Source organism: Prionailurus bengalensis, chromosome D2 (genome assembly GCF_016509475.1).
Source record: "Prionailurus bengalensis isolate Pbe53 chromosome D2, Fcat_Pben_1.1_paternal_pri, whole genome shotgun sequence".
Classification (NCBI taxonomy): Eukaryota; Metazoa; Chordata; class Mammalia; order Carnivora; family Felidae; genus Prionailurus; species Prionailurus bengalensis.
The window spans coordinates 29425566-29449193 of NC_057351.1; the positions used below are offsets into that span (position 1 = coordinate 29425566).

The following is a 23628-nucleotide window of genomic DNA, read 5'->3' on the forward strand; positions in this document are numbered from 1 at the left end:
AAAATAAAGAAATAAACATTTAAAAAATTTTTAAACAAGCACCTCAGTGGCTCAGTTTAGAGTCTGACTCTTGGTTTTCGCTCAGGTCATGAGCTCACGATCCATGGGTTCAAGCCCCACCTCAGGCTCTGTGCTGATGGCGCAGAGCCTACCTACGATACGGTCTCTCTGCCCCCCCCCTGCTCTCTCTCTCTGTCTCTTTCTCTCTCTCAAAAATAAATAAACATTATAAATATTATAAAATACATAAACGTGCATAATATGTACTTATAAGATCAACTCAAAAGTATGCTGGTCTGCTTACAGATAATTGATAAATTACTAGAATTGAAGAATGTTGAGTGGCTTGATGTATATTAGTTGTGCAAAATTAATATACCAGCAGGAACCAATGGAACATAGAATGGGAACATAGATCCCTTTCACAGTGGCAACAATTAGAAGGTAGAAACAACTCTGAATGTGCAGGACCTATTTCATGTTTTCTTTCTGTCAGGTTTGTACTTTAACACGAGAGGATAATCGCTCCTTGGGGGTTATTCCTCAAGATGAGCAGCTGCATGTGCTACCGCTCTACAAACTCTCAGACACAGATGAGTTTGGCTCTAGTGAAGGAATGGAAGCCAAGATCAAATCTGGGGCCATCGAGGTGCTCACACCCCGCCGTAAAAAAAGAACACGTTTCACTCAGCCTGTTCCTCGTTCTGGGAAGAAAAGGGCAGCAATGATGACAGAAGTTCTTGCACATAAGATAAGAGCTGTGGAGAAGAAATTCATTCCTCGAATCAAGCGGAAGAATAACTCGACCACAAACAATAGCAAGGCTTCATCGCTGTCGCTTTTAGGTGAGGCCTATGGATGCTGCTGAGTCTCTGTGCACAACTCCCACTAGCCAAAGTGTTGGGACTTTCCCTTGCACCCCACTTCCCCTGTCCTTTATCCTTGCTGCTCTCTTAGGAATGAGGCATTATGAAAACAAAACACAGCAAAAAACAACTTTAGATCAGATGTTAATTCAATTAGGTAATTATTCGTAAATCTCACTTGTTTCTAATACATGTTGCTTTAGAGTTCAAAATAAGACACTGAATCCATACATGTACACAATTTCTACATACTTTCCAAAACTAAAAGTCAACAAAAAAGTGACCCATCAGTATTTCTTGGTATTTTTTCTATTTATGCTTTAAGAAAACAAACAGAAACCTGTTTTTCTTGTTTGGTCCCATCTACTTTGAAGCCCTACTCCTTCTTGGAACGTGGGAAATGACATCACTTCCTTGAAGTCTTCCTTGGTCACATTTAGCATCAAATACAAGTAATCCAGTCAACAAATATTACTGAGTACCACTTTGTGCTGTTCTGGGTGTTGGAAAGTGAGCAGTGAAAGAGGAGAGAGAGCTCTGTGAGAGAATTCTATTTAGATATGGTTGTCAGAAAGCTATTTGTTGAGAATGGAGCATTTGAGTAAAGTCCTTAGGCCAATAAGAACCCTTAGTGTTTTTATTGGGAGAAATAGCATTCTACGCAGAGGAAATGGCAAATGTAAAGATCAAGGGACAAGAGGTTACCTTGAATACTTTATGCAAGCAAAGAGGCCAGTGTGGCTGAAGCAGAGCATGAAATGGGGAGAGGAGTAAGAAATAGATTGGAGAGGGAAGAGGGGTGTTGGAGCGTTTCATCTCGGGCTTTGTTGACTGCTGTAAAGATATCAGCATTTAGTGAGTGAAAGGAAGGCTACTGGAGATTTCAGAATAGAGAGGGGCTGGGGCACCTGGCTCGCTCATTTGGTGGAGCATTTTACTATTGATCTTGGGGTTCTAAGTTCAAGCCCACGTTGGGTGTGAGGTTACTTAAAAGTAAAGTCTTAAAAAAAAACATAGAGATGGTGTATGATGTGACTCAAACTTAACATTCTGCTTACTGGGTTGAACTAGAAACCAGTAGACAGAACAGAAGAGTAGGGTAATGGTAAAGAAGAGGCTACATCCTAACAGCTCAAGAAAAAGGTGATGGAGCTTGAACCAGACTGGCTAATGAGGACATGAGAGATGCCTGGTTCTGGATCTGTTTTCAAGGTAGAGTCAACAGGATTTCTGAAAAATCTGGATTGTGGACAAAAAAAAGTCTCACTGTTTACCCTGGTGTTATTGGTCTGGAGTGACTGGAAAGATGGGGAAATCACCAAGAATCATGAGAAATGGGAAAGAACAAATTTGGAAACATACAGAGGGAGATCAGAAGCTCACTTCTGGACCTGTCAAGTTTAAGACACCTGTCAGATAACCGTTAGGTAAACACTTGAATAAGAGTGTAGTTCAAAGAAAAGATTTTGGCTGGAGGTATAACTTAGGAAGTCAGCTGCATAGAGATAGAATTTCAAAGCCTGAGAGTAAATGAAATCACAGAGAACTAAAGGAGGTAGAAGGAGAAGTCCTGGGAATTCCCAATTTGTACAGGCTTCAGAGATGAACACAGTCTTGGAAGGTCTGGTGAGGTATTAATGGAACTCTAAGAGTATATGCAGTGTTTCAAGGAGGGAGTGATCAACCATGTCAAGTGAGATGAAAACTGAAGTTTCACTCTGAGTTTTACAGGCGGTGGGAGGTCCTGCTTGAGCATTATTGAAGTAGATTGCTGGCAAAATGGGAGAGAAATGGAGAGATTCTTGTGCTTGGTTATAAAGGGAATCAGTTGAATGCAGTGAAGTTTTAAAGGTTGAGAGGGTTTTTTCTTAAATGGAAAAATGTTTTAAAGGTATAGAGTGAGTGAATTATTTAATGAATCTCACTTCCCTCAATAATAAATTGCAGAACTCACATCATATTATCTTATCAATTACTTCATCAGTATGTCATTAAACAATAAGTAATTTTTATAACTGCAATACCTAAAACAAACAAATCAAATATTGTTTTCATACCAATCAATGTTCAAATTGCTCCGTTTGGGGTGCCTTTTTGACTCAGTAGGAGAACCACCTGACTCTTGATCTCAGGGTCGTGAGTTCAAGCCCCACATAGGTATGGCATGGTGCCTACTTCAAAACAAAACCAAAAAAATGCTCCATTTTTCTCCTAAATGATTTTTCTTTTCTTTTTCATTTTGTTTTGTTTAAAAAAATTTTTTTTTAATGTTTTTATTTATTTTTGAGACAGAGAGAGGCAGAGCATGAGCAGGGGAGGGGCAGAGAGAGAGGGAGACACAGAATCCGAAGCAGGCCCCAGGCTCTGAGCTGTCAGCACAGAGCCTGACACGGGGCTCGAACTCACAGACTGAGATCGTGACCTGAGCCGAAGCTGGATGCTTAACCGACTGAGACACCCAGGCGCCCCACATTTTGTTTTGTTTAAATTATTATCCAAACAAGGTCACACATTATAGTTATTTGATATGTCTCCTAAACCTTTTTTATTTAAGCTTGCTTTTCCAATTTTTCTTTTCTCTTTTTTTCATATGGCCAAAACCATTGTCCTGTGGAGACAAATTTAGCTTCCACTTTAAAAACACTATTTAAAGACCCCTGTCCAGGGGCCCCTGGGTGGCGCAGTCGGTTAAGCGTCCGACTTCAGCCAGGTCACGATCTCGCCATCCGTGAGTTCGAGCCCCGCGTCAGACTCTGGGCTGATGGCTCAGAGCCTGGAGCCTGCTTCCGATTCTGTGTCTCCCTCTCTCTCTGCCCCTCCCCCGTTCATGCTCTGTCTCTCTCTGTCCCAAAAATAAATAAACGTTGAAAAAAAAATTAAAAAAAATAAAGACCACTGTCCAATTTGAACACTCTTGTTTCTTCACATCAGGAAATATATAGTGTCCAGTGATATCTCTTTTTTATGATGTTAAGACTGATCCATGGTCCAGGTATTATCAATGGGAATCACTGATCATAACATTCCCTATGAACTTTTTACCCAATCATTTTAGAAACACTTAATATCATATTCTCTCTCTCTCTCTCTCTCTCTATATATATATATATATTTTTTTTTTTAGTATTTGTTTATTGTTGAGAGACAGAGAGAGACAGAGCATGAGCAGGAGAGGAGCAGAGAGAGAGGGAACACAGAAACCGAATCAGGCTCCAGGCTCTGAGCTGTCAGCACAGAGCCTGACGCAGGGTTCAAACCCATGAACCATGTGATCATGACCTGAACCAAAGTCGGGCACTTAAGCGACTGAGCCACCCAGGTGCCCTCATATTCTATATTCTTTATTTTTTTATTTTTTATTTTTTTTTTTCCAACGTTTATTTATTTTTGGGACAGAGAGAGACAGAGCATGAACAGGGGAGGGGCAGAGAGAGAGGGAGACACAGAATCAGAAACAGGCTCCAGGCTCTGAGCCATCAGCCCAGAGCCCGACGCGGGGCTCGAACTCATGGACCGCGAGATCGTGACCTGGCTGAAGTCGGACACTTAACCGACTGCGCCACCCAGGCGCCCCTATATTCTTTATTACATGAGCAGCAACAAAGTCCACCATTCTTCCATTTGGTGGTTGATCTTCTTTTACAAAGAAATATTGCCCTTACCAATAACTTGTTAATGCTGAGATACGGTTCATGTAGGGAAATTAGAATAAATGCTTGGCTATTTGCCTTTATTCACCGGTTTTTAGAATACAAGTTAGTTCCTAAGCAATTTCCAGTGTGTTCAGTTTTTTTTAATTTAGTATCTTTTGGATCTCAAAATTTTTTAATTTTTATTATTTTGTTACTAGTATTTTTATTATTATTTATAGTTCATATTTCAGTGCATATTAAATAAGGTTTTTATTCCTAACTAAATATGAAAAATGCTTTAAAAATCTTCAAATTGAGGGGCGCCTGGGTGGCGCAGTCGGTTAAGCGTCCGACTTCAGCCAGGTCACGATCTCGCGGTCCGTGAGTTCGAGCCCCGCGTCGGGCTCTGGGCTGATGGCTCAGAGCCTGGAGCCTGTTTCCGATTCTGTGTCTCCCTCTCTCTCTGCCCCTCCCCCGTTCATGCTCTGTCTCTCTCTGTCCCAAAAATAAATAAACGTTGAAAAAAAAAAATTTATAAAAAAAAAAAAATAAATAAAAAAAAAAAAAATAAATAAAAATCTTCAAATTGAAACCAAAAAATCCTCAAATTGTTCCATCTTTGATCAGCAGAAACCCATCATGCTGGCTTCTGAATTTTTTTGTCATGACCTCGATTGCCTTTGATAGTTTCCTTAGCTTCCAACACAATGTTCCAGGCTTGTTTTATATAACACTGCCCCATATATAAATTCAGCCATCTCTCCAAGGAGCCTGAGGGAACAAAATACACCATGAATTTGTATTCAACTTTACTCAACTATAGAATTACGGGGTATTCCTTAACTTGTTTGATTTTTTTCATATTTACAACAAGAGTTTGCTTATTTATTTTTTGTAAGATGAGAGAAATGACAGAGCAGGCATTTATACAAGGCTAAGAAAAATTTAATAGAGAGATAGTGAAGAGGCAAGATGGGGAGAATTAGGATAAGTTTGTTTGAATATAGCTCCATTTTACAGACACTTATTTTGGATTTATTTTAAGATTCACATACCTGATTCCATACTGCCTGTAAACAGCACTTCTACCAACTTTATCTTTGTGTCATTCCCCAGTAGCATCTTTACATGCTATGTTTTTTTTTTTAATTTTTTTTTTAACGTTTATTTATTTTTGAGACAGACAGAGACAGAGCACGAACAGGGGAGGGTCAGAGAGAGGGAGACACAGAATCTGAAACAGGCTCCAGGCTCTGAGCTGTCAGCACAGAGCCCGACGCGGGGCTTGAACTCACGGACCGCGAGATCATGACCTGAGCCGAAGTCGGCCACTTAACCAACCAAGCCACCCAGGCGCCCCTACTGCTATGTTTTTAATACTATATACCTTGATGGGGTGCTTGGGTGGCTCAGTTGGTTAAGTGGCCAATTCTTGATTTCAGCTTAGGTCATGATCTTGTGCACACATGCGCTCTCTGTCTCCTTCTCAAAATAAATAAACTTTAAAAGAAAATAATAAGGGGCGCCTGGGTGGCGCAGTCGGTTAAGCGTCCGACTTCAGCCAGGTCACGATCTCGCGGTCCGTGAGTTCGAGCCCCGCGTCAGACTCTGGGCTGATGGCTCAGAGCCTGGAGCCTGTTTCCGATTCTGTGTCTCCCTCTCTCTCTGCCCCTCGCCCGTTCATGCTCTGTCTCTCTCTGTCCCAAAAATAAATAAACGTTGAAAAAAAAATTTTTTTTTAAATAATAAAAATAACAATAATAATAATAATACATACCCTGTTGGTAGCGCTCTGCACAATATTAGGCTTATAACCCCATGTCTTTTTGTAATATTAACCCATAAGCACTATTCTTTTAGTGTATTATTTATTTATTTTGAGAGAGAATGGCATCATGAACAGAGTGGGAGAGAGAGGGAGAGGGAGACAGTGAATCCCAAACAGGCTCATGCTGTTGTCACAGAAAGCAGCAGGGGGCTCGAACTCACAAATTGTGAGATGGTACCTGAGCCAAAAGCAAGAGTTAGACACTGAACTGACTGAGCCACCTAGGTGCCTCTTCAACTAAAACTTCTTCTGTGACTTCCTTTGCCTAGTAATTAACTTTGCAGTTATGATGTTATCATGACCCAGAAATATTTATAAACTATTACTTATTTTTACTTTTTTGGAAATGAGATCATGCAATAATTTCTTTGGGTAGAAATATTGTTCTGAATCATCATGTTATTACCTGTGTTGTATTCCAATGTATGATTTCAATATTTACTTTATAGCCAATTAGGTTGTTTCTAATTTCTTAGTATTTTAATCACTGGGCATCCTTCTGGCTAAATGTGTGCCTAGGGAAGCATTCTTTAAGGAAATTTGTTGGTTGGAACAGCATACCAAACTACATGCAATTTTTAAAGCATGCTTGTATGTTTGTCTTAAAGTAAATAGAACAAAACTGACCAACACTGCCATCATCAATGTTTTGTCATGTATTTCTCTTTAAAATACTCCTTAAAGACAACTACCTAAAGTAGTTTGTACTTATCTTCGCATTTGGTGTCCTTTTCTCTGTTTAGGGAATAAAACCGAAGCCTTGCACCTTGAAATAAAAAATGAAACTGAACCCCATTTTATCTTCAAAGGTTCGGACAACACTAAAACCTACTCATTGACCCCATCCATTCCTCACACATGGAAAGAGGCTAACATACCTCCAAGTCTCTCCTGGTCCCCTAAGACTGTGTCGGCCACAACAGCTCCTTTTAAGAACGATGTGTCGTCAGTTTCGTACGGGTTTTCAGAAAGAAGTAGCAATCCTCACTGCACAATGCCTTCTGCGAGACACGGTGGTGCTAATGCAGCTGCAGGGGAAGGCGCTGGAATTGCACAGCCTGGTGAAGTGGTTCCTCTTCCCACCTTGTCTACTCCCATGCCAGATTCCTTGGTTTATTCTGAGCCTCCCACTGGTCCATCTGAACAGCTATCTTCTAATCATCCAAACCAGCAACCCCCATTCACCGCCTCTCCTCATGACCTTGCGTCCTCTCTGGTGGAAGAAGATGAGCCACACTCTGAAGCAGATGAGCCTCTCTCAGATGATCCCCTCTCAGATGACCCCCTGTCACCTGCTGAGGAGAAATTGCCCCACATTGATGAGTACTGGTCAGACAGTGAGCACATCTTCTTGGATGCCAACATTGGTGGGGTGGCTATCGCGCCTGCTCATGGCTCCGTTTTGATCGAGTGTGCCCGGCGAGAGCTTCACGCGACGACTCCTGTCGAACACCCAAACCGGAATCATCCCACACGCCTCTCCCTTGTCTTCTACCAGCACAAAAACCTGAATAAGCCCCAACATGGTTTTGAACTAAACAAAATGAAGTTTGAGGCTAAAGAAGCTAAGAATAAGAAAACTAAGGCCTCAGAGCAGAAAGACCAGGCAGCTAATGAGGGTCCTGAACTGTCCCCTGAAGTTAATGAATTGAACCAAATTCCTTCTCATAAAGCATTAACATTAACCCACGACAATATTGTCACAGTGTCCCCCTATGCTCTCACACATGTTGCAGGGCCCTATAACCATTGGGTCTGAAAGCTTTTCTCCCCTTCTTAATGCCTTTGCTAGTTTTGTGTATTTTTTCAAGGTGCTGTTAAAAGAAAGTCATGTTGTCGTTTACTTATATCTTCATCTCACCCATTTGAAGGCTGAGGTAAAAAAAAAAAACAAAAAACAAAAATGGGGTGGGTATTTCTTAACTGTGACTATATTTTGACAATTGGTAGAAGGTGCACATTTTAAGCAAAAATAAAAGTTTTATAGTTTTCAATACATAAAGAAATGTTTTGGTTAGGTGTTAACCTTGATAGAATCACTCAGTTTGGTGCTTTAAATTAAGTCTGTTTACTATGAAACAAGAGTCATTTTTAGAGGATTTTAACAGGTTCATGTGCTATGATGTAAAATCAAGACACAGTGTTAACTCTACACAGCTCCTGGTGCTTACCCACATCAACAGTTAAAAATAAGCTGCATTATTTTTTCATGGTGCCATTGTTCCAACATCTTCCAATCATTGCTAGAAAATCGGCATATTCCTTTGAAATAAACCAATGAAATGTTTTCTCTCAAAATATCTCTCCTGTATAAAATAATTCATTATTGTTAATAATGGTTGGAGGCTGTTCATAAATTGTAAATATATATTTTAAAAGCACTTTCTATTTTTAAAAGTAACTTGAAATAGTATAGTATAAGAATCCTATTGTCTATTGTTTATGCATATTTGCATACAAGAGAAATCATTTATTGCTGTGTAGAGTTCCATCTTGTTAACTGCAATATGTATTCTAATCATGTATATGGTTTGTTGTGTTCTTTTTTTTTTTTAATGTGTCCTCATGCAAATATTAGCTACTTATAAAATAGCTAGAACATGCAAAAATTGTTCATTTTCTCTAAAATCGGAATTAGGAAGTGTATCACCGATATCGATTAACGTTTTATTTGGAGCTGAGTAAGTGTGCTCTCTTCTGATTTATCAAGCAACAGTGGCCCCAATTTACTTTCCCTCCAGCTTTCTCAGTATAATCATGAAAGGTTTTTCCAAAAGGAGATGAAACATAGTAGGAATCAGAAGAGTCAAATGCTTCTAAAGTTTCAAGGTGTTCAAATATAAAAATAAAGTAGCAAAAACCCTACCCATCCCAACTGCCTTATTTGTTCTTAAAATCATTCTGGTACAGAATAAGAATAAAATTCCCGTAGGAATCTTTTAAAAATAAATTCCCTATCATCATCATATATCCACACATCCGAAACAGTAGGAATGGTATTGCCCATTAATACTAATCCAAAGTAGTTGATTTAAGCACGTTCGTTCTAGGAAAATGAAAACTCATCTTCTCTGATAATTGCCTATGTTCTAGGTAACAGGAAAATAGGCATTCCATTTATGTTAGCCCTCCCATTATATATTCCCATTATTTTATTGGCTCATTTTATAACAAAACAAAAAGGATTGCCCGAGCAAAATGTTTAGAACAAGAAATTTCAATGAAATACTTGATTCTGTTAAAATGCAGAGGTGCTATAACATTCAAAGTGTCAGATTCCTTGGGAGTGTGGAAAACCTAATTAATGGTGCTTCTCCCTTGGAAATGCCATAGGAAGCCCACAACTGCTAACACTCAACAATTTTGGTGCAAAAGCAAACAGTTCCAGTAAGCTCTCTAAAGAAAAACTCATTGTAACTTATATTAAAATAATATATGGTGCAAAGTATCAGTTTCAAGCTTTTGACTAATACAAGTAAAGGAATATGAAGGGATTGTATATAACAAATATCCATTGGTAGACCATCATCTTGTACAAGTAGATTTCTGCTTCTTGAATATGTAAAATAGGGTGATTCATTGACTTGTTTTAGTATTTTGTGTGCCTTAGATTTCCGTTTTAAAACATGTATATTTTTGTGAGCCTAAGGTTTCTTATACATATAAGTATATAAATAAGTGATTGTTTATTGTTTCTGCTGCTTCAATAAGATATTTACTAGTATTAGACTATCAGGAATACGCCCTTGTGATATTTCATTTTAGATATTAGGCCTTAGCTCCCACTAGAAATTATTTCATCACCAGATTTAATGGTTCAAGTTTTAACACCCTTTATCCATCCATCCATCTTCTTACCATTCAACACTTACTAAATGTCTGCAGAATTTAAATGTTAGCTTTTGATTTTCTTTGAATCGCCGCCCATGACAAAGTAAACTTGAAGAATTTAAATCCTAAAAGATGTTTTTATCCATGGTTTTCAAAGAAACAGCAAGTTTCCTTCAAAAGAATCCATTATAATATATCTGCAGAAATTCCCATCAGGGTCACTAACTGAATAAGTTTCTTAACAACTGAACTTGAAGCTCCAGTGTTGACTTAGGGTAATATTGAAAATTGTGAAGTTGGCTGCAGTTGCCCCAAAAACATATATGAAAATATCCCTTCTCAGCTAAAATGTTTTCCATTCCTTATTATAATTCACACCATCAATAGCCTGCCTCAACCGATAACCCCATGGTGCGAACCACACGTGATCCCTACTTTGTTGGACGTTACTTCATAAGTTTAAATTAGCAGTTTACCATCCCTTTGTCTGCCCTGTGATTTTTTTTTTAACTCCTGCTTATTCAATGTTCTACAGCATTGTGATTGTATGCTAGCAACACTGCTTTTAGACTGCTTTTATGAAGCAAGGAAATAAATTTGTTTGAAATGACATTTTCACTCAGAAAACTGGTCATCTAACATTATTTCTACACCTCTTATGTTTTACCGTCACGATCACCTTTTGCTTCACCTCTCTTACAGCACTCAAATTGAGTTTTTGAATCTTCTGCCTTTGTTCATGGTATGATAATTGAATTCATTGATACGTGATCCCCGTGTTAACCCAACCTGTCCATAATATGTTACAAACTTACTAACTGCAATGAACTGCCTATTTTAGAATCCTACAATATATCACTCTGCCCTTCAGACTCCCATTTCTAATGGCTCTCAGGCCATGGTTGGAAAAAAATGTTTTCTTCTGCTTATCAGCCTCACCTGTATCTTCCAATCCATCTACAAAGTACCAAGTACATCATGTCATAGACCTAATTGAAACATATTATTGGAAAGTGAGGCTAGCTGAAAATGTATAGCTGTAGGTAAATTTTTGCAATATGTTAGCAAAATGTTTGCAGCTTACCCTTCTAACATCTTTGTTATGCAATCTGCATGTGAAATAATTTAATTTGTTAAATATAGAATTTCAACTAGATGAAATCCGTAAGCAATTTACTTAAGACATAACCCCAGTACATACTTAATTGAATGCATACCCTTGTGTAAATGAGATAACAATTCATATGAAGTAACCTACTTTCTAATGTTATTGCTTCAGTGGATTTGAAAGGATCATCATTTATTCCACAATAGCATGTATGAAAATAACCCCAAACTACTTAAGTTTATTCTTTAAGACAAATTCTATTCAGATTTTTTTATCTGGGACAAAGTTTTGACATTGCATGACAACTTCCACCTATAGCGAGCACAGGACTTCCTTTGAATGTGCTGAGTAAATCAGTAGCTGTATGTGACTTTTAATAATATATAGCTACCTTCTATTTCACAACTTCTTGCTGCATGGAAATTTCTTTTTAGTCTAGATTTAGTACAACTGTGAGTTTTGATCTTCTGTACAATTTTATGACAAGAATTGTGAAGTAATATGGTAGTGGCCTCTCATAGCCCTGGAAGACACCTTAGAAGTCCTATAGTTAAATCACTGGGGCCTAAAGAGCAGATGTTAATGTCAGTGTATAACTTATGTTTATAAATAGAATTTAAACCATCAAATGAAGGCCACTTTGTTGTGCGTAGGAGGATTTTAGGAAACAAACTTGATTTCCTCACCCAGGGAGTATTGTATCACTGGGAATTAACCTTATTGCAGTACATGTGAAAGATAAAAATGGCCTTTTATTTTTTCTATTACTTTTTTTGTTTTGTTTGTTTTTTTATTTATTTATTTTTTTGTTTGTTTTCCTGAGGGCTTCAGGAAAATAAGTCAAGTGAAATTGGATCAAGATTCCCCTGTGTGGGAAATCTAGCTGACTTTTTACCTATGAAGTTGTCCTGTTAACTAATCCAACAAAATGTGGCAATAGTCTTATTTGCTATTTCAATAAAAAATATATATATATCAAGTACTTACACGGTACAGGCTTTTATTTCCCCTGGAACAATTATTAGGCATATATAAGGAGTTATGAAAAGTTGAATGATTAAAAGAATTGGAGAAAGTATATCCAGTGTATATATATATACTACCTAGCCATGGTTGTACAGTCTAGTCACACCTCCTGCCAAGTTGGCCTCACAAGTAAATCCTAGCATAGTTAATTTTGAAGTGATTGTCTACCTGTATTAGAATACTGTTTCATTGTGCACAGTTCCTAAACTTGCCCATAAGTGTATTGAACTTGTAACTTCAATGTCAACAGTAAGGTACACTCAACCAAGTGATGATAATGAGTGCCCTGATTCCTGAAGAGTCTGGACTTATCTAAATCAAAACTGTGCTCCATTTTGAGCTTTCTTCTAACAGGTTGAGAAAATGACGCCACTTATGGCTCTGGAATGCAATTCAGAAAGAATCAGCATGTCTATCAGAAGCTGGATTCATGTATTTTCTTAGAATGTATTAAGACTTATTGGCGGGTTTTTGTTGTTGTTTCTTTGTTTTCTTTTCTCATGTATAAAAGAGTGTCTAAGTTCTTCTTTTAATTTTGGAAATGATAAAACTGGCTTTTATGCAAGACATCACTCTTTTTGTCTTGAACTCTACAAACTTCAATTCTCTTTATTCCAGTACATCTAGGTGACTTTGTTTCAATCCCCTTGTCTTCTGGGCACCTGATCAAATACCACTGTTTACTTCGAAAGGCATGTATTTTATTCCTTCAAGTAATCCAAAGGTATTCCTCATTTTGCCACTCCTAATTTTCACTTCTCCTTTAAGGGCCCCACAATGTGTTTCTCTTTTGATAGTATGCAATATTTAATATTTCTAGCTTTAGAAGTCAAACCCTTGTCTCAGCTTTGCTGGCCATACTTTTCCCATTCCTACTCTGATACCATGATCCCGCCGGGATCACAAGTTTTTCTTGTTTGTTCAGCCTTACATGTCCCCTATAACTGAAGCAAAACTTAGTCTAAGGTAGGAATGTTATTATCAGATTTTAAACACATTACATCTGATTTAACCGATTTATGTTTGTGCGCAACTTGCGAAACTCCTGTTGAATAGTTTAACCTAGTTTTCCTAAAATAGAAATTTTGTCCCCAGCAGCTGTTATGAAAGGCATTCTCTCTTGTCTTGTTCATCAGAAAAAAATCTTGCAGCTGTCAGAAACATGTTCACTTTTGGAGAGACGGTATTAAGAAGTAATTTCCTTCTTCATTTGGCTAGGTATAGACTTGCCATCTTTGACCAGAAACTGTGCTTGTTATTTTTCGTTTTTCATTTCACTGACGCTATGCTGTTACTAGTGTACTTTCATTCTGTTTACAGTTTTTATCCTTTCCTCTGATTTTCTTTAAATTAAAATTCTATTGCGTCCTCTCCCTGTTCTGCCTCCTTTCCCCATGCCCCCTACACATATACACATGGTTCATTTCAAGAATAGCAGTGATCTTGGTCAAGGTGTCTTTTCCTGTCTTCTAAAATCATGTTTCACAAATCCTTTGTGGAATAATACCAAAAAGAATCAAAATATTTTATTTAGCCATTTTTGGGTAGAGGCAAATTCAGTTTTTAGGATTAGATAGTGGTCATGCGCCCATTGTTCTCTTTAACAATCCCAACAATGTTTGTCTCTTAACTTGTTTATTAGTGCTTGAGTGTTTTGCAAAAAAAAATTGTATAAGAAGTTAAATATTCTAGCACTATTTCTGCATAGCTTTGCTATTTCTGTACAATACATTATGCTAATTATAAGTTGTCTGACCAGTGACTTTGAATTAATAACAGGTCTGATTTCTAGAGTAGATATATATATTTTTTGCACGTTTTATCTCCTGGCCCAGTTTTGTGGATGATATCTACTTTCTAATGTAAATTTACCCCTTTGGAAATTGGGTTTTGACAATAATAGGAAATATTCTAAAATCTGGGTGAGAAAGGTTAAAAATGAACTGAAAGTAACTTGAGGAATTCTTAAAGATGGGATAAATCAGTTATCAGGAGTTCTGAGTGTAATAGGGGGGATTTAAGGAGCAGAGAGGAGGGAGATTTGTGCCCCATTCACAATCTGCTGGTTCACTCCACCAGCCCAGCCAAAAATTCATTAATAGCTCTCCTCCCCACCCTATAAGTTTTATGTGAAAAATAGCTCAAAATGAGGAACCATTTTGAATGCAAATATGGTAGTAAGAAAATTATAATCCCTGTATTTTATAAAGTTTTAGGTTATCAAACTGCTTTACAATGTGCTCATTTTTTTCTCCCCAACACTGAGGGTTGGACAGATGTCCAAATGTTCCCGTCTTACTGGTGGTGAACCTGCTGATTGGCAAGAGTAGCAAATGGCTTGCTCCAAGTCATACACCAAGTCAACCCATCTGAGACTAAACCATTTCATATCTGCAGACTGCTAAGTGCATTTCTGCATCAGGGCGTCTGGGTGCCTCAGTCAGTTAAGTGTCTGACTTTGGCTTAGGGCGTGATCTCACAGTTCACGAGTTCGAGCCCCACATCAAGGTCCAGGCTGGTGGTGTGGAGCCTGCTTGGGATTCTCTCTGCCCCTTCCCTGTGTGCACACTCTCCCTCTCAGAAACAAATAAATGCATTTCGGTATCATAAACAATGACTTAGTATTAGTGGGTAGAAATTTTGTCAGACCAGATCTAAGAATAATGTAAACCCTATTTAACATAGGCAAAACATGTTTCTGACGTATTTTGTTTCCACTATTTATTTAGCCAGTGATTTTTTAATGCATACTTTGGAAGGTCTCCCTAAATTCCCAGAACTTTTGCATTAGGGCTTAGATTAATGAAGTTTCAGTTTTTCCCCTGTAAATAAACCTTTTAATAAGGAATGTCCCTGTGCTACGAAAACAAAGGGAAACCTCAATAATAATTGCTTAAAAAATACTACTCTTAAAAAGACTAAGATCAGCAGTTCATAATCAAAGTTTAATGTATTTGTTATATTGAAGTGCAGGTTTCTAGAAGGGAATGTGCTCAGTAAACTGACTATTTTAGTTTTCAGGTACTCATAGTAAAAATGTAAAGTTGTTGACATCTCTAAGAGATCGTACTGTCTCCCACTTATTTAAATTTGTTTTGTTTTGTTTTGTTTTTCCTTCCTCTTCGTTTCCAGCCATGTAAAGTCTCTAGTCAAAGTTTAAACATACCTTTGCCCAGAGAGTTAAGAAAAATAACGAGATGTATTTGTAAAGTTTTTAGTAAGTTCTTTATAAAAATAAAGAGGTAGGATATTTTGCCTATTCCATCAATACATTATGGGTTGCTAATGAAAAACCCAAACTTCCCTAAATAGTCAAAATAAATTCCACTTTTGGTGATTTGATTCAGTAACTGCCTATCCTCACTAATTAATGCCTGTTTGTGATATTCTAAAATGGCTGACAACATAGGACCTTACAAAAACAGCTCTTAAAAAAAAAGCAAAACGAAGATTAAATATTTTTTATTACTATGTATGGTCATTTTTTTTAAACTTCTATAACAGATAACATTGTGATAGGTGCTTTAAGAGAAATATTTTTCCAGAAACGGTTTTATAGTAATAAAGGGGGGTGGGGGTGGGGAGGGCAGCTTTTGCATTGTTACCTATGGGTGGATGGTCATCTTTGAGTTACTAAGAAATCATGAAGTGTTCCCTGAAGAGAAATTTGTAAAGCTACTTGGCAGAAGGAAAAGCATGACTTTCTAGTTTCTTCATTTTCTCTTGTGTTATATGATGACCTACCAAGTAGACTCACGTGCATATCAATACTTTGGTTCAAAGGAGAAGAATGACTGCTTCTCAATAGTGGGAGTGAAATATTCACAGACACTTCATCATGGGGAAATAGAGTAGTACTGACCTTTCAATAAAGAAGTATCAATTTCACAAGTTAATATTCCTGTCTCTAGGTGACTTTTCCTCCTCTGAGGGTATATTTACTATTTATTTTGTACCTTTGATTTTTTGCTTAGGGGGATTTATTTTTACCTATTGCAGTCCTACTGTATTAAATATCCCATACAATGAAATAAGTTAATAAGAAAAAGATTTTAAAATTCTACAAAATCTGGTTTTGGTTCTTAACATATGGGAGAAACCGTTTAAAGAAAAAGCACTTCACCATGCAGAAGGGAAAGAAATAATCTTAATTGTGATGATTACAGTTCAACATGTAGTGCTCTGCATACAAGGGAACACTTATTAGCAGTACTTGAAGACTTGTGAGTTGGAATTGCATGTTACTTGAAAGAACCTAATTAAGCTAAATTTTGGTGCACAGCAGTTGTACATGATTTCATGTTTATGTAGCAAAATGCATTGAAATGTACTAGTATTGAAACATACATGTAAAGATAGTTGTGGAAATTGTCTATTATATTTTCCTTGTGTGTCTCATTTATTTAGAGCATAAAGTTTCTTTTTTATTAAGTGTTCTAACTGAATAAGGCTAAATGAATACTGTAATTGAAATTATATTTTAAATCTTTGTCATGAGTTTTTAAAAAAACTATTGCAAATTGTATCATTCCTGATTACACGGAACTTTGTGGGTGGTTTTAAATAAATTTTATACTTCTATTTTGCACCTGGTAGTCTAATTTTTCTTTCCTCTTCAAAATAATATTTAAAAAATTTTAATATCAAATAAAAATCACACATTTTTAACTATATAAGGCTATAAGATTTAATATTTAGAGATGTTCAAATGTATGAATTTTGCTCAACCTAAATCAAGATGGCTACATGTATGGAATAATTATATGCCCAAAACTTTGCATTTTATATAAATCCTTTAACTCCCACAGTGATGCTATTAAGTAAGGACTCTTATTAACCCCATTTTACAGATCAATTCTGAAGCTTTAAGTGGCTAAGATCATAGCCCTAGTGGGGCGCCTGGGTGGCTCAGTCGGTTAAGCGTCCGACCTCAGCTCGGGTCATAATCTCACACTCCATGAATTCGAGCCCTGCGCACAGGCCCTGTGCTGACAGCTCAGAGCCTGGAGCCTGCTTTGGATTCTGTGTCTCTGTCTCTCTCTACCCCTCTCCTGCTCACACTGTCTCTCTCTCTCTCTCTCTCTCTCTCTCAAAAATAAGCATTAAAAATTTATTTTATTTTATTTTACTTTTTAAAATTTACATCCAAGTTAGTCAGCATATAGTGCAACAATGATTTCGGGGGTAAATTCCTTAACGCCCCTTACTCATTTAGCCCCCCCCACACACACAATCCCTCCAGTAGGGATTGTTCTCCATATTTAAGAATCTCTTACATTTCATCCCACTCCCTGTTTTTAGATTATTTTTGCTTCCCTTCCCTTGTGTTCATCTATTCTGTGTCTTAAAATCCTCATATGAGTGAAGCCGAGTAACACTCCATTGTATATACATACCAAATCTTCTTTATCCATTCATCCATTGATGGACATTTGGGCTCTTTCCATACTTTGGCTATTGTTGATAGTGCTGCTATAAACATTGGGGTGCATGTGTCCCTTCAAAACAGCATACCTATATCTCTTGAATAAATACCCCGTAGTGCAATTGCTGGGTTGTAGGGTAGTTCTATTTTTTATACAATTTTTCATAGTGATAAACATTAAAACTCTGTATTAAAGGGAATGCACTTAATTAAAGGCATTTTTGGGGTGCATGGCTGGCTCAGTCAGAAGAGCATGTAACTCTTGATCTCAGGATCATGAGTTCCAGCCCCACGCTGGGTGTAGAGATTACTTAAATTAAAAAACAAACAAAAAACAAAAAACAAAAAAAAAACTTAAAAGAAAGACATTTTTTTCATAGTTAAGACATTCCATTGGTACAAAATTCAAGAAGTACAAAAGATATTAAAGGAGGAAAAAAGTAATGAACTTCCCACTGATGTGAAATGTTGAGGTCCAGGGGCAAACAGTCAAGAAAGAGTTCTTGAGACATCTCTGGTGCAAAAAGGGTGGTTTTATTAAAGCACAGGGACAGAATCCATGGGCAGAAAGAACTGCACTGAGGTTGTGAGGAGTGGCTGATTATATTCCTTCAAGTTGGGAGGGGGTTCGGGATAGCTTAAGACTCTAAGGAATTTGGAATCAAGGTTTTCAGGACACTGAGTGATTCACTATTGTTAGGAAAAGGTCATTTACTACTGTCTAGTAAAACATTAGTCATGAGACCCTTCAGGTGTATATCAGTGGGCCATATGCTTGGAGGATGCTTGTTAACCTGTATCTTGGAGGGTAGAAATAAAGGAAGTTTCCAAAGGGGTTTTTATATGTTACAGACTTACAGGGGTGCCTGGGTGGCTCCATTGGTTGGACCCATGATTTCGGCTCAGGTCATGGTCTCGCAGTTCTTGTGACTGAGCCCCCAGTTGGGCTCTGTGCTGACAGCGTGGAGCCTGCTTGGGATTCTCTCTCTCCCTCTCTTTCTGCCTTTCTCCCACTCACACACATGTGCAGGAGCTCTCTCTGTCTCCAAATACATGAGCATTAAAAGAAAAAAAAAGACAAGATCCTGGAGGTTGGGCTAATGTCAAGCTAAGTTCCCTTTCGCCTTTAGCAAAGTATTAACATCAGGGGAGTTGAGTTTCTTGAGGAAGGTCACTCTGCCTGTCTCAAGGACCTGTCAATGGGCTGTGAATGTAAGGAAGTTTAATTATTTTTCTTTTGCCTTTGTTCTCTAATCACTACCTCTGTTGTCCAATGTTTGTACTAAAGATGCTCCTGGCTACCACTAAAAGTGGCTTAAACAATAAACAGTGCATTTTCTGACTTAACAAGAGATCCAGAGATAAGTGATTCCAGGCTAATAAACTCAGCAATTCAATGATACCAGAGTTCCTGATCTGCAATTCTCTTAGGTTTCCTTCATGGTCTCAAGATTGCTGCGACAACTCAAAGAATCAGGACATTTCCCAACTTTACCTAAAAATCCTAAAAAGGAGTTTACCCTCTAGTCTCTTCCTAATCAGTAACAAAACTCAGAAGCCCCTAATAATATACTACTTTTGTTTCATTGGCCAATATTTTGTCACATAGACATGCCTAAAACAACAACTAGCAGGGAGAAGAAGTACCATAATTGGCTTATGCCAATCAATATTTACCTCTTGGGGTTGAAGAAATCCTTTTCTCCTGAAGTCACATCTGAGCAAAATGTGGGCTCTGTCAGCAAAGGAAGAAATAGGGGAGAATGGCTTCTCAGTAAGCATCCAATCAGTCTGCCAAGCCTAGCCTCACATTTCGTCTTCCCAAAGGCCACCATACTTAGCTGCTTCTTGTGCCTACCCAGAGGCTGCGCACATATGCAAACGAAATAAACATCTGCTTCTCTTTTTTAAATCTAGCAGCCCAGATAAATGTATGTAGTACTGTTTTCTTATTTTTTTATTTTTTCATTATGAAAAAAAAATTTTTTAATGTTTATTATTTTTGAGAGAGAAAGAGAGAGAGAGAGCAAGCAAGGGAGGGGCAGAGAGAGAGGGAGACACAGAATCGGAAGCAGGCTCCAGGCTCTGAGCTGTCAGCACAGAGCCCCACGTGGGGCTCCAACTCACAGACCACAAAACCACAAGAGCTGAAGTCGGCCACCTAGGCGCCCCTATGTTTTAATAATTTTTTTAAGTGTTTATTTATTTTTGAGAGAGAGAGTGTGTGCATGCATGTGTGAATGAGAGAGGGGCAGAGCGAGAAGCTGACAGAGGATCCAAAGCAGGCTTTGGGGGGCGCCTGGGTGGCGCAGTCGGTTAAGCGGCCGACTTCAGCCAGGTCATGATCTCGCGGTCTGTGAGTTCGAGCCCCGCGTCAGGCTCTGGGCTGATGGCTCAGAGCCTGGAGCCTGTTTCCGATTCTGTGTCTCCCTCTCTCTCTGCCCCTCCCCCGTTCATGCTCTATCTCTCTCTGTCCCAAAAATAAATAAACGTTGAAAAAAAATTTTTTTCAAAGCAGGCTTTGGGGCTGAGAGTAGAGAGCCCAATGCAAGGCTCCAGCTCACAAAATGTGTGATCATGATCTGAGCCAAAGTCAGACACTCAGCCCTCTGAGCCACCCAGGTGGCCCTTCTTTTTTATTTTTTAATACCCGTATGGTATATTTCTCTGTATGGACAAATCATGTCTTATTTAACTAGTTCTTATTGATAGACATATAAGTTTTCCCAGTCTTTTGAATGTATATTTTAAATTAAATTAAATTAAATTTTATTATTATTGTTTAAGTAAGCCTCATGAACAGCTTGGAGCCTAATGTGGGGCTTGAACTCACAACCCTGAGATCAAGACCTGAGCTGAGATCAAGAATTGGAAGGGGGCGCCTGGGTGGCTCAGTGGGTTAAGTGTATGACTTGGTTTTTGGATCAGGTCATGATCTCACAGGTTTGTGTGTTTCAGCTGAGATGACAGGCTCAGCGCAGAGCCTGCTTGGGATTCTGTACCTCTCTCTGCTCCTCCCTTGCTCCCTCTCTCTCTCTCTTCTCTCTCAAAAATAAATAAATAAACTTAAAAAAAAAAAAAAAGGGCCGGGTGCTGGTGGCACCTGGCTGGCTCAATCAGTTAAGCATCTAACTCTTGGTTTTAGCTCAGATCATGTCATGGTCTCATGTTTGTGGGATTGAGCCCCGAGTCTGGCTCTGGACTAATGGTGCAGAGCCTACTTGTGATTCTCCCCCCCACCCCGCCTCTGCCCCTCCTCCATTCACCCCCATCTCAAAATAAATACATAAACATTTAAAAACAAACAAAAAAAGAGTTGGATGCTTACCTGACTGATCCACCTATGTACCCTGCAATGTATATTTTTATTTTAAAAAATTGTTTTAATGTTTTATTTATTTTTGAGAGAGAGAGAGACAGAGTATGAGCTGGGCAGGGTCAGAGAGAGAGGGAGACAGAATCCACAAAACAGACTCCAGGCTCTGAGCTGTCAACACAGAGACTGACGCAGGGTTTGAACCCGTGAACCACGAGATCATGACCTGAGCCTAAGTCGGACGCCCAACTGACTGAGCCACCCAGGTGCCCCGAATGTATATTTTTAAATATTTATGATAGATATTCCCCAATCGTCTTCTGGAAGTACAGCACCTTTTTGCTAGTCCATTGTCAGTGGAACGATACATTTTTTTTTTTTTTTAATTATGGTAAGTGAGGGGCACCTGGCTGGCTCAGTTGGAGAAGCATGTGACTCTTGATCTTGGGGTCATTAGTTCAAACCCCATATTGGGTGTAGCAATTACTTAAATTAAAAAAAATACTTTAAAAAATGTCAAAATAAATACGTAGATGATAGTAGATAGGTAGAGAGAGAGAGAGATGATAGATAAGAATATGGTATGGGGCGCCTGGGTGGCGCAGTCGGTTAAGCGGCCGACTTCAGCCAGGTCACGATCTCACGGTCCGTGAGTTCGAGCCCCGCGTCAGGCTCTGGGGCTGATGGCTCAGAGCCTGGAGCCTGTTTCCGATTCTGTGTCTCCCTCTCTCTCTGCCCTAACCCCGTTCATGCTCTTTCTCTCTCTGTCCCAAAAATAAATAAACGTTGAAAAAAAATTTTTTTTTTAAGAATATGGTAAAAGGTACATAACACCATGAACACATAAACCGTATGTACATTTTCCTTGAGATACCCCAGCCAATGCCAGAAAAAGCAAGACTGGCTATATTCCACAGCTACTCTCCCTGCAGCTACCCACACCAGCTAACCACAGGAAACCAGAGACCCCATCTCCACCTACTGGTCTTCACTTCCAACCATAGTTTAATCTGTACTGCCAGATGGCCGACTCTCTTAGAAGTGCCTCTCAGAACTAAATGCCACATGCATCACATTCTACTTTGTTTTGGCCATCACTCAAAGTGTAAGTTCTGCTGGTCAGCTATCACCTAACAAGTGGTCGTCCACACACTGCTCTGTAACTCTGTAATACATCTTCTAATCTAACCACGGAGTCCCCCACCTTCCTTTCCATCCCTCCAAGGAGTCCTCTGGAATTCCCCCTCTGGGATTAGCAATTTTTCCTGTGACTTTGCCTCAACTTCTTTTTATTCATTTTTTTAAGTAAACTCTACACCCAATGTGGGGCTCAAACTTAGGACCCCAAGACCAAGAGTTGCATGTTGTAGCAACTGAGCCAGCCAGGCACCCCTAGTCATCTTTTTATAAGGCATGCTCTATTCTTGAGGTGTCTGGCTGGCTCAGTAGGCACAGTGTGCAACTCTTGATCTTGGGGTTATGAGTTCGAGGTCCGTGTTAGGTGTAGAGATTATTTAAAAATAAAATCTATTTTTTTAAGTTTATTTATTTATTTTGAGAGTGAGAAAACAAGCAAGGGAGGAGCAGACAGAGTGAGAGAGAGAATCCCAAGCAGTCTCCACACTTCAGTGTGGGGCTCAATCCCACAAACAATGAGTTCACAACCGGAGCCAAAATCAAGAGTCCGACGTCTGACCCAGTGAGCCACCTAGACACCCCAAAATGAAATCAATCAATCAATCAATCAATAAATGCAAGGTGCAAGAAGCTCCTGGGTGGCTCAGTCGGTTAAGTGTCCCGACTCTTGATTTCAGTTCAGGTCATGATCACAAGGTTGTGAGATCAAGCTCCCCACCAGGCTCCAAGCTAGGCATAGAGCTTGCTTAAGATTCCCGTTCTCTCCCTCTCCCTCTACCCCTCCTCTACTCTTTCTCTCTCTCTCTAAAAAAAAAAAAAAAAAAAAAAAGCATGTTCTATTACCTTGCAGAAAATGAAATCTGGTTTTCCCCTGAGGGCGACATGAGGCTAGAGCCTCATAACTGGAGAAGCTTATATCCCACACTGTACAAACCTCTGAATGGGGGTAAATGTAAGAGATGTTCTTGTTCCAATGTGCTTTCCCTTTGAATATTCACATCAGGGCACCTCGGTGGCTCAGTCGTTCTCCCCCACTTGGACATGCAGGTGTGCCCACACACACTCTCTCTCTCAAAATAAATAAATAAACTTTCTTTTTTTAAAAGATTATTTATTTATTGGGGGAGGGTGGGGAGGGCCAGAGAGAGAGAGAGAGAGAGAGAGAACATCAAGCAGGCTCCACACTGTTATCACAGAACCCATGCAGGTCTTGAGCTCATGAAGCGTGAGATCACGACCAGAGCCAAAAGCAAGAGTTGGATGCTTAACCAACGGAGTCACCCAGGCACTCCAATAAATAAACTTAAAAAAAAAAAAAGAAATTAATAAAAATAGAAACAAACAAATAAATAATTTTAAAAATTGAAAAATCTCGGGGCCCCTGGGTGGCTCAGTCGGTTAAGCCTCCGACTTCGGCTCAGGTCATGATCTCGCAGTCTGTGAGTTCGAGCCCCGCGTC

General features: G+C 38.9%; 1 protein-coding gene across 3 annotated transcripts in view; it reads left to right on the plus strand.

Moving 5' to 3' along the window:
• The window catches only part of TET1 (tet methylcytosine dioxygenase 1), a 129106-nt gene extending 112227 nt beyond the window's left edge, over positions 1-16879 (plus strand). For 2 of the 3 annotated variants that reach the window (XM_043596488.1, XM_043596490.1), the window contains 2 exons: positions 497-845; positions 7070-16879. In XM_043596488.1, the coding sequence (XP_043452423.1) occupies positions 497-845; positions 7070-8085 (1365 nt within the window). In that variant the 3' untranslated portion in view covers positions 8086-16879. The remainder of the gene's footprint in view (positions 1-496; positions 846-7069) is intronic. The other variant, XM_043596489.1, reaches the window with a different exon arrangement.
• Positions 16880-23628: the final 6749 nt, after the last annotated feature.